General features: G+C 39.4%; 1 protein-coding gene across 1 annotated transcript; it reads right to left on the bottom strand.

Annotated features, from left to right (window-relative positions):
- Nucleotides 1-393: 393 nt before the first annotated feature.
- On the bottom strand, nt 394-10815 carry LOC145495496 (cholesterol 24-hydroxylase-like). The gene is made up of 4 exons (XM_081475129.1): nt 9881-10815; nt 7703-8036; nt 4603-4675; nt 394-3459 (listed from the first exon to the last, which is right to left on the bottom strand). Exons 1-4 carry the CDS (start codon nt 10478-10480, stop codon nt 2961-2963), a joined length of 1506 nt encoding a protein of 501 aa, XP_081331255.1. The 5' UTR covers nt 10481-10815; the 3' UTR covers nt 394-2960.
- Nucleotides 10816-12047: the final 1232 nt, after the last annotated feature.

Raw genomic sequence — 12047 nt, 5'->3', positions numbered from 1 at the left:
TAGTAGGCAAATGGCACGAGATATTTTTATTTTTAATTACAAAGGGCAACTTGATACTTTTGTTTTTCACAAGGAGTTAATTCAATTAGAGGTCACGAATAGTCGGTTCTAGTTCTAAGGACATGTTTTAGAGGAGACGAGACTATTTAGATTTGAAGCAGTTATAACGTTTACGATAGTAAGTGCAGGTAACGATTGTTTTGTTCTTATTGCATGCAAATATAACGAGATATTTTTATTTTTTAGTTACAATGGGTAATTTGACACTCTTGTTTTTCACAAGGTAGTAAATTCAATTAGAGCTGACGAATCGTCGCGACTTGTTCCCACGAGATGTTTGCTATTTTTAGTTACAAATGGTAACTCGACACTTGTTTATCATATGGGAGTAAATTCAATTAGAGCTTACAAGTTATCGGCTATTGTTCCCAGGATATTAAACAAAAAAGAAGCTTTCCTTTCTAGAGTGTTTTTACGTCTCTGCAGTAGCAGTTTAATATTTTATTTGATGGGCATTTTATGACATTCTTTTCAGTCCGATATTTTTAAAGGTAAAAAGTATGAAAACTGTTCAAATGTTCTTTGAAGACTGTGTGGCACCAAGTTAAAGTGCAATTTAATTAAATCAGACTTTCAACGTGTCAGAGAGGTTTTTTTCTCTTTCTTTAAATTTTCGGTGAAGTAGTGTTGTTGCGTTGTGTTGTGAAAAAGGGGTAAACTTACTACTCGTATAAAATGCGAAAAGTTCTCTTAACTTGAGTATTTTTGAGCAAAAATTCCTCTTGGGGGCTGGAAGGGTTCCCGAGGGGGTACTCCCAGAAAAATTGGTTGGGGGTGTGCGGCCCGCTTCCCAAAAACCCTTACCCTATTTAAGACCAAAATCTGCGATATTCCTTACCCTATTTATGACCCGACCAAAAATTCGAAACCCTATTTACGACCTGACCCTCAAATCAAAACCCTGTTTGAGACCTGCGTTATAATTAGCTCCCTAGTTCAAACCAATGTTAAATTACCGTAAACATATAAATTTGTGAAGGGCTTTTGTTGATTTTCTTTTTGATAATGATGAAGAAGTGGCTTCTTCTTAAAGCATACCCATATCAAGGCTAGAGTGCAAAAACCGTGCCCTATTTATGACCAAAATAGCCAAAAAATAGCCAAAAATCAGCTAAAATCGATACCCTATTTATGACCAAAACGGTTGAAAAACCATACCCTTCGGGGCCGCACAGACCTATATAGCCCATATAAGGAAGTTCCCCCCCCCCGGGGGAAGGGCTGCGTGATCGGTGAGTGAGGGAGTTATGCATGTGCGCGTGTCAGACCAATCACAGTGTGGGTTGTATCAAAGAACGAATAAAATTGCCTGTTAGAAAATAAGATGGTATCTACATTAATCTGGAGACATGTCAGATTACTGTAATTTGTTCAGTCAAACATTTTATGGCTTAGGGCCTGTTCGCACTACGCGAAATTTTGTTTGATTTGCCAAAAAATCTGTCAACACGCAGCCATTTCTAGTGCGAACGATTTTTTGAACCCACCAAAATTTCAAAGATTCCGTCGACTAGCTTTGGAGGCTGTAAAAATTTTGTCAGGCGAGAAAAACCTTTGTTCCTTGACATCCATCCGTCATTGGGTCATCAAATTTCGCAACATATGGATTACGAAGCGAACGTGACCGTATGACTTCCCGCCATTTTAATTGAGCTAGATGCATCCGCACAGAAGCAACATCGATCCATGGTACTTCAATTATTATGGCTCGCAATGCTGCCAAGATCAAGATCAGGTTAATCAAAGTTATTACGATTCCCAAATCGCTACGCAACAGCAGCACTTCTTACAGTTTCCATCGCAGCCAACTCGAGAGGATTCACAATGCATCCACATCCGCTGAACACAGCATTCACATCCGTAACATCCACTGAAGATCAGACGACTGCTGCAGCTACTGGAAGCACAGAAAACACGAAAAAGGGAACAAAGAGAAAAAACGCCAAGTATGAAACCTTCCCCTTTAAGACATGTCACGACATCTTGATGGTAAATTGATCAAATTACTAACTGACATCTGTCACTTGAAAAAAAATTTCGCATCTTCATGTGCGAACAGGATTACGAAAACAAAAAATTGGTGATTACAAAATTTTCAGTTTTTTTGCAAACGCTAAACTCAAATTTTCGTCTTAGTGCGAACAGGGCCTTACTATTTAGTTATCTTACCATTACCAATGTAACATCGTATGTACATCATAAACTCCCAGTTTCTTTCTTGCTGTACATCGCAACCAAAAAAACTTGTCAAATCAACCAAATCAGTACTGTAAACAGTTCCATGAATGCTCCTATCTCCGAGACTTATAGTTCACAAAAAAATAACTCTTGCACGCCTTGCGTGCCTATGTTTTTATTAAATGCCGTCACTAGCTGATATAAATGGTACCTTACCTAAAGAATAATTAACCCTAACTGGCAGCTGAAAAATACCTCATACAAAATAATTGGAATTGCATAATGTTTTTAAAATACGTATATAAATCGAAGACTAATAGGGAAGTTCAAAATAATAATCGACTGTGTTACAAACGCATAATTTTTTACTTGTTCCAGGAGCTGGACACCTAGCACTTGATATAGTGGTTTTCAATTGAGTGTCGTAAAACCAAAATCAAAGTAATCACTCTAGCCAATCACAAAGGACACAGACAATACAGTGAACCGATCAAAACTCGAAGTGATAACATGTAGCTGACGCGAAGCGCGGGAAAATGCCTGCGAGTACGTCACAATTTGTTTTGGTTGTACTTCTGATTGGATGAAAAAGTGGGGCGAGTTTTTCAAGCCAATTTTGTGGCGTAGAAAGTGCAAAACGCATAACTTTTCGACACTCAAATGAAAACTGCTCTTTTGAAAATGATGGGTAAACAATGATGGCCTTATTAAGCTATTTCCTTTTACTTCCTATGAGTTAAAGTACAAATCACACCATCTCGTGGCCTCAATGTCAAATTTGCCATTACCTCGGCAGTTTGTCCAGGAAGTAATTCAAATTTGAATTCACGCAGAACCCTTGCCATCAGAACTTTGGCTTCAAACTGAGCTAAAGTCTTTCCAATGCAAGTCCTGGGTCCAAGCGAGAATGGAAAATATTTGGCCTGTGATATGCTGTCTTTCCGTGCAGGAGAAAATCGATCTGGATCAAACACATCAGGACTTTCCCAAAATTCAGCAGACTTTTGGATTACATAACCAGATACGACTACGCAAGTTTTTGCCGGGAGTTTGTAGCCTCCAAAGTTTTCTTCCTTTTGCATGATTCGTTGGGTGGAGTATATGGGAGGGTGGATCCTTAAGCTCTCTTTAAGCGTCTGATCAAGGTACTGAAGTTTACTAAGATCTTCATAGTCAACATGACGATGACAACCAAGGACTTCTTCTATTTCATCTAATATCCTGACGAGAAACATCAAAGAAATGTAATTAATGTTGAAAAACACATTGAACATTCATTTGCAATTAATTTGGATCAACAGAAAACATCAGAGTTGCTACCACTGGCATTTTTTTATGATGTCTGATCGCACCCCTAACTTGAATGGAAAAGCGCATTTAAAGGGCCTCTGTCGCGATAAAGTGCAAGTGTGGTCTTGATTGACACCAATTTTTTTTTAACCAATAGAAATCATAATACTATCACTAGAGCCACGAATTTGCCGCGGGTCAGCTTAAAGTTTCACGTGCGTTTCGAACACATCTTTATCCGTCGGCTTCTGATCTTTTGTTTGAAACAAATATTTATCATGTTTCTGCCGTGTGAAGGCCTTGTCCGTTGAATACAAGAACATACACATCTTAGCTACTTTCTTCCAACTTGCACGCACATCTGCAGCTATATTAACATAAAGTTCCCGATATTCATCCTCTCTCCTTTCCTTGTTTGTTTCGTTTTTTTCTTTCGAAACAAGGCAACTATGGGGCGAAAGAAGCATTCGTCCCTAGCCGCTTTGAAAACTCTCTCTCAAGGACATCATATTTCTCGACCGTATTCAATTCAAAAGTCATTTAGTATGCCCCTTAAATCTTTCACAGACGACCAAACATTTCTTCAATAACGGTATACCATTTTCACACGGCCCACAAGGTTGATGGCGAAATATCAACTTTGAAAACTGTTCCATCGGATCAGAAATCAAATTGCCGCACATGCGCAGAAGGGTATCAATGCCCTATAAACAAATACATACGGAAAATGTGCTATATAAATGCATTACCTTAACGGGGCTTGAAAAAACACTTGGATTTAAGCTTGCCCCTCAGACAAGCAGCTCTCAAATTTTGCTTTTCCTGGGCAAGGCTTAGTTTATTTTTGTTATTTAATTGGCAAATGACTTGCCTGGGGCCCTGCCCATTGGGCAAGTGAGAATGAGAAGTTACTTGCCCAGCAAGAAAATGTACTTCTCCTAGACAACTGGACAGCACTTTTTTCGAGCTCTGCATAATCATCATTTAGAAAACTGGAAATAGCATTAAACTGAAAATTCGTAATTACAGAACATAATTCTGAACCCTAATAATATTACTATAATATATAATTACCCTTCTTCAATCTCCGGATGTTTCAGAATTTCATACAGAGTAAAAGACAGTTGGTTTGATGTGGTCTCTTGTCCTGGCAAAAGATAGTACTTAATGATTATTGCTGGACTGAAAGATTTGAACAGACCAAACTTATATTATACAGGAGAAGAGCCCTCCTGTACCTATCACTGTTAAGCCCAAGCGAAGGCGGGGGGTAGGGGAGAATGGGCAAGGGTGGGAATTTTGACATTTTCTGAAAACAAAAATTCCCACCCCTGGGACTACATAATTGGTAAAAAGTACCAAAATTCTCCATCCTGGGACAAAGAAATCTCATAAATATATAAGCATGCAGAGAATTATTGACCTGTATTTAAGTAATAGAGCACTTTTCTGTGTTTACATACATGCAGCCTCATCTAAACAGGAGGAGGATTAGGAGAATTCGAGACAGTTTTGCAAACCTGAGACACAGTTAAGGGTTTGCATACCTTTCGAGAATTCTCCTTACCCCCGGAGTGTTTAGATGAGGTTTTGTAAACATGGAAAAAGTGCTCTATTGCATTTATAAAATAATTCTCAAAAATACGCATGAATCTAAAACGTCACAACTGTGTATACATACTCTCATCTTAACACACCTATCTACCAATGAGAGCGCGCGTAGTAGCTCAGTTATTTTATAAAAAAGGATGAAAACATAGCTTCACTTTTTTCCTCTTTGACTACTTTCCAACATGATTTCCATTGGGTTCTGAAAAAGACCTCACTACTCCCAGTGATAGATGTCCAACAGTAGCAATTAATTGTAGACATGATAGATGTGAATGCAGCCATAACACTACTGGAAAAAAGACCTGAAAAAATTTTCTGGCTTTGAACAGGATTCGAACCCACGACTTTTGGGATACCAGTGCACAATACTCTCCCAACTGAGCTATCAAAGCCACATGAGAGCGGTCAAGTGTGGGTTGGCCCTTTATGTTCAGTGGATGTAATACTCGGCTCAAGTATGTAAATTCCATAGTAATAGATGTCCGACAGTAGCACTTAAATGCAGACATGACGATAGATGCAAATGCAGCCATAACACAACTGGAAGAAAGACCTGATTTTTTTTTACTCCAAGTGGCTTCTGGATATTTACAAGATGGCAGATGGTTCATTACCAGTGAGACTCTCTTGGTCCTTCAAGATGACGACGGTGTCAAATTCTTTACCCTGGGGACATTGTGTACATATAATCAAAATCCCTACCCAGAGGACAGACTTGACAATCCAATTCCTGAGGGTAGTCTGTACCCCCCTGGGCATAACACAGATGGGTGCATTTCCTCTATATAAAATCCAAAGAGGGGTTTAGTATGCAAAAAAAAACCCAGAAAAAAATGGCAAGAGAACCTCATAAAAACCATGGGGCTTGTAAAGTTAGGTTCCCTCCCAAGAAATACAAGATGACTAAAACTAGTATATACATTAAACTTATTCCTAATTCATGAGTTTTACATCAGAATATATATCTTTGCCAGGGTTTTTTGGACCAGTTTTTGATATATTTTAGATTTGCAATTCATAATAATTTCAGACAGAAATGGCACAGGAATTATTGATATTGGATTGCCTTCTCCATGCATAATCACCACAGGCATCCCAAACTCATGATTTGAGGAATCAATCAAACATTTATTAATGATTTATGTACGTGTATCGAGTGGGATGTGACCACCTTAAGTGCGTGGTATTGTGTTGTGCTTTGGGCCATTGAGAATTTGAGTACTTTAAAAGGCATTTGTGTGGAGTTTAAAATAACGAAGGATTAAATGGCGCAATGAAATAAAATGTTACTTTTTTTGAATAAAATAAAGAAAAATAATGTACTCACCTTGCCTGGTTTCTGTTTTTCATTGTTTTTGGGGGCTTTTGAGGTGTTTGTCGCAGCTTTCTACAGACGAAGTCAAGGCTGGACAGAGCTGTTTCGAAAGCCCTGTACTGCGAGGCCATTTTCTCGCTGTAATTTGAATCCGCTGCTCAATTTTCCCCTATAACGCAAAGAAGGATAGTCCATTTGTCTCCTTTTCTGGTCGGCTTGGAAAAATCTGTCTCCTTTCCACCCCAATTTGGACGATGTTTGCTTCACTACTAGAGCTTTCAACTGTCTGCCGTACCTTGTGACCGTCCTTTCGAATACTGCACAGTTTGAAATCAACATTAGTGGTCTTACATTACAATGAGATGTCAGAATGCTCCTGCAGGGTTGTCGGGAGAGAAGGATATATTTTAACAGAAAATTTTGACTGTGCACCTGTCTGTTAAGTCTGGAAAATAACATTAGCCACTGCTCTAGTATGACAACTGCAACTTACCAGACAGGTGCACAGTCAAAAATTTCCGTTAAAATATTCCACCCTCTCCCGACAACCCTGCAGGAGCATTTTGACACCTCATTGTAATGTAAGACCACTAATGTTGATTTCAAACTGTGCAGTAGTCGAAAGGACAGTGACAAGGTACTTTGGACAGTTGAAAGCTCTAGAAAGCAAAAATCGTTCAAATTGGAGTGGAAAGGAGGAAGATTTTTCTAAGCTGACCAGAAGAGGGGACAAATGGACTATCCTTCTTTGCGTTATAGGGGAAAATTGAGCAGCGGATTCAAATTACAGCGAGAAAACGGCCTCGCAGTACAGGGCTTTTGAAACAGCTCTGTCCAGCCTTGACGTCGTCTATGGAAAGCTGCGACAAACATCTCAAACCCCCTAAAGGCGATGAAATAGGCCAAACGGACAACAAAAACCATGCAAGGTGAGTATATTAGTTTTCTTTATTTGATTAAAAAAGTAACATTTGATTTTATTGCATGATTTTATCCTTCGTTACTTTAAACTTCATACAAATGCCTTTTAGAGCGCTAAAATTCTCAACGGCCCAAAGCCTAACACAACACCGTGCACTTTAGGTGGTCACGTCTCCCTTGATACAGGTACATAAACCTTTAATATTTGATCCATTCCTCGAATCATGAGTTTGGGACGCCTGTGAAATCACATGCTTAAAAGAAGGAAAAATATTTATTAATGTACATGTAAGCACTGGCATCAAAAACAGATTCTCTAAATATAACCTGCAATGAAAACGGTCAAAAAGTTATCCACCAGGTCCTCTATATCAAGGTCAGGATTTGTAGTTGCTTCTTTAAGAATGTGTTCCAAAACATCCTTGGGAGTTTCTGCTCCATTCTTCAAAGCCAAGCATCGTTCTTTGATGACTTCCGCGGCAAAGTTTCGTAGAAATTTTATTGCCTTGATGACTGAATTTTGATATGGAAACATGGAAACGTTGAACATCCAGAATGGATTTTGAAAACTTGCCTCGATTCCTTCAAGCACTTTTGACACTGCAGTAGGAAACTCGGCGGCTGGATTACGTATTGTGTCAAGATCGATGTTGAATCCAACCTGAAATAAGGAAATATTACCTATCAGATATACCCAGTAGTTACAACAATCATATGCCATTACAATTTAAATTCAGGTTTCTATAAACAGTTAGGTTATTAGCTCAAGATTTCTATCATGTGATAGTTGACGAGGGTGCAGCCCAAGTCAACTATCAGGAATAGAAGTCGAGAGCGAATAATCTAATTGTTTTTAATCAGTATAAATCTACCAGACCAATCGTTCAAAACTCTAGCTAAACCTTCTTCACAGGCACTTCAAAAATGCAAAGAATGGGCTTTAATTTTGATAACAATTGCATACTGCTACAATCATGGACAAAAGTCCTTGGGACACCTATGGAATTTAACGAATTATCTGTGTTTTACCACTGAAGTTTGAAAAAAATGCTCCTTTCCTTTTAAAGACACGTTACTGTTGTCCCTCCCCACCCAATACAATGTTGAAAATCAGAAGAAATTGCAGCTAGTAGTTTTCAACATTGTATGGGGGGTGGGGGGCAAGGTTAGGCAGGTGAAGTAGTATTCACGTCTGGCGTGTGCACAAGAGCACCAAAAGCGCAAATTTGTCCCAAGACTTTTGTCCACGGTTGTAGGCTACTCACCATCTACAACAGATTAGATAGCGAGTAGCGTAGCCAATCAGTCAATGGCGTCCGTGATAAAACACTAGCAAATTTATATGTCTGCTATTTGATAGCTAAGAAAACCAAACATCTGTGTGGATACCTGCCAGGCTTTTTCTGAATCACAGGCATGGGATTTTCTTCTGAAGATTTCTAATTTATGCATTTTGAACATTTTCTGTTCCCAATCCCAGGATGTACTTTGTCAAACATAAAGTGGTCATCAGACTTTTCTCTTGAAGATCGGAGAATTGGGGGAGTAGTCACTGGTCCATGTTTATGTATTTGCTGAAAATGGTTGGAGCATAGAAAGACCTCTCTATATATAGCTGTTTTAAGAAAGGTTGTCCTGTAAAACATGTAAAAAGTGTATGCAACAATACCAAAAGGTGTTATCTATACTATACATGTAGGTAACCTCCTAATGCAGGTGTTCTTAGGGCTTGTCACAAAGATTGGAAGATTGCGTGACAAGTCCTAAGAGCGTCTGCATAGGAGGCTAATCTATAGTAGTCTCAGAAGGAAATGCCATGAATTTATTAACGAAATACGGTGAGCTTTGATAACCAACAGAAAACAACAACTACCCATAACACCTTTTGCTATTGCCAAGTATGCTCTTACACTCTGATTTTTTTGATTGATTTTGACCATAACCTAAGTGGGTATAGGGCCAGGCTCTTATACCATACGACAACCTTACAACCTTGATAGAAGTATGGACAGTAGCAATAAGTAGTCCCGTTTAACTTTTTGTTGAAATAATGTAGAGGAGTTATACTGTATATATATTTTTTGGAGTTTTAACATTTGGCATCAATATAGAGTTTCAGTAGCTATCTTTGGCTACGCAATAAAACATGTAATATTTAACAACCACTGATTAACTCTCCCGTAAGTGGACATCCACACTATATTTCATAGGTGTCCACTTATGGAAATAACTCTCATAAGTGGAGAGCTCTACTTGTGGACACTTTTTTCCAGTTCTTGAGGGTCTCCACTTACGAGAGAGTTGACTGTAGTTTACTCTCACAGTACCTCTTTCCACCCAAGTAAATAAATGGGTACCGGTGACTTAAACGCTGGGGGTAACCCTGTGATGGACTAGCATCTCATTCAGGCAGGAGTAGAAATACTCCTAGTCACTTCATACTACAGAAACCAGGATAAGCTCTGGCCTGATGGGTCACTTAGCTTGCATGAAGACTTTACCTACCTTGCCAATTATATCAAGCGTAACTCTTGCAAATTCATCAACCATCTTCACTGGAGTGCTTCCATCAGCCAGCTGACTCAGTTTCTCCAGAAACCCATCACCAACTGAATTAAAAGCATCCATTAAGTTCATGAGGTACTTCCTGTGGAACGCTGGGTTCAGCATGTTTCGCTTCCGACTCCAAACTTCATGATCGAGCTCCGTTAAAATGCTGCGACCGACTGCTCGTTGGCCAAACACGTAACTTAGAAGGGAATACACGCGATGGGCTTTTGGCAAATTCAACGTGACAAGCGCTTTCTTTGCCGAATCTGGATCCGACAATATCACAACTGGGACATGGTAGATCCACATAACGTAAACCGAGCCATATTCGTGATACCAGTTGTACCAAATAACAGTCATTCCTCTGCCTGGAACTCTTTTCTTTTCCTTTCGAATAAAAACAAGATTTCCGGTGAAAAAGCCATCCCTAGCTGGCCCGGGAATGTGCCGGTAACGCCAGTGTTGGTAGAGGACGTACAGGCTAAACGAAACGAATCCAAAAGTGACAAGGGAAGCTAACGTCACAGTGGCAAAGCTCAAAGCTGTTACAGCCATTTCTATCCTTTATGACCCTTTGTACAACGTCAGGAGCTCATCACTTAACAACGACTGTTGTTTGGCAAGTGGAAGATTCTTTCTCCGCCAGGAACCTTCTATCTCGCAGGCTTGTACTTACCAATAGACGGTTTGAAATAATAGCTCAACAAATTGTCCTGTGACAATCACGATATGCGATTGCTCCAAAACGCAATCTGTCAAGCGAAACCTCCTGCTACCTGCTACGCACGACTTTCAGGGCCGCCATTTTTCTTTCTTTAGTCCCCAGGCTCCCGTTACCGAGAGGCGCACTCTCGTTCCCAGAGCCTAAGTTACCTCTTCTGGACAAGGGTAACCTGGGGCCCGTTTCTCGAAGGTCCCGAAAAGGTTTCGCACCCTGAAAGCCATAGCAAAATCGCGAACCTTATGATTACAGAGTTGTTTTATTCACGTATTCTTGATATAAGCAGGGGTTTCCTTCAAACAAGAAGTTTCAAGCGTATACACTTCTCCGTTTTTAGATACAGATGGGCTGGGCTCTGAGAACGAATTGACGGGCGCAACACTCGCACGCATGAGCAGAGGGTCATTATGGCAAGCCGTTTGTAGCAAAATTAAATCCTTGCAATATATGTTTAATCCTTTAAATAACGGTTTTATCTAAAGATAGAAAAAGGCATTCAATCCAATGGTAAATAAAATTTTTGGTTCAATTCAATCTTTTAATTTTCACGATTCAATCCAATACCTGGAATATTGATTCAATCCAATACCTGGAATATTGATTCAATCCAATACCTAAAATATTGATTCAATCCAATACCTGGAATATTGATTCAATCCAATACCTAAAATATTGATTCAATCCAATACCTGGAATATTGATTCAATCCAATACCTCGAATATTGGTGCAATCCAATACCTGAAATATTGATTCAATCCAATACCTCAAATATTGATTCAATCCAATACCTCAAATATTGATGCAATCTTCCTGGGCCGAGCGCGGCCAACAGGAACGAGAGTAACTAAGCACTAGAGAGCACTGAAAACATGGCGGGCGAAGGAGAACTAGAGTTAGAAGTTGAGTTTCCTAAGTTTCTTGCAGACATCTTGGATAAAACGGAAATAATTTTTGAGAACTTTGACTCAGAAGTTGGAATCATGGAAGACCATTTCTTAAAATTCCTGTTGAGGTGCTCGAGGAACTTTGAGGACTAGGATTCATCTGGACAACGATAACAAAGATGATTGGAGTTTGGAGATGGACAATTCACAGAAGATTGACAGAGTATGGCTGAGAAGATATGAGGGGTTTCAACAACTTACCTGATAAGGAACCGAAATCATTCAAGAGTATGGATATAATTTCATTGCAGGTTTCTTTAAGTCCATTGGGTTACGGGTTCAACGGAGAAGAATAAGAGAAAGGTTAGCAAAATTAGATCCCCAAAATACTGTCTTGAGATGGGGTGCGTAAATTCGCTTTGGCATCTGGATGGACATCACTCTCTGATCCGATGGAAAATATTAATTCGGCTGTATAGACGGATTTTCACGGAGAATAATGTTTTTGAAATGTAG

Source organism: Orbicella franksi, chromosome 8 (assembly GCF_964199315.1).
Source record: "Orbicella franksi chromosome 8, jaOrbFran1.1, whole genome shotgun sequence".
Taxonomy (NCBI): domain Eukaryota; kingdom Metazoa; phylum Cnidaria; class Anthozoa; order Scleractinia; family Merulinidae; genus Orbicella; species Orbicella franksi.
This window is presented reverse-complemented; position numbering and strand designations above follow the sequence as displayed.

Excerpts from the sequence above, each read along its gene's own strand:
- LOC145495496 (XM_081475129.1), bottom strand. The coding sequence starts at position 10,480 with ATGGCTGTAACAGCTTTGAGCTTTGCCACTGTGACGTTAGCTTCCCTT. Across the intron at positions 4,676-7,702 it reads TTTGACCGTTTTCATTGCAG|GACAAGAGACCACATCAAAC; the intron begins GTTATATTTAGA and ends ATCTTTTGCCAG. Across the intron at positions 3,460-4,602 it reads CATCCGGAGATTGAAGAAGG|GATATTAGATGAAATAGAAG; the intron begins GTAATTATATAT and ends GTTTCTCGTCAG.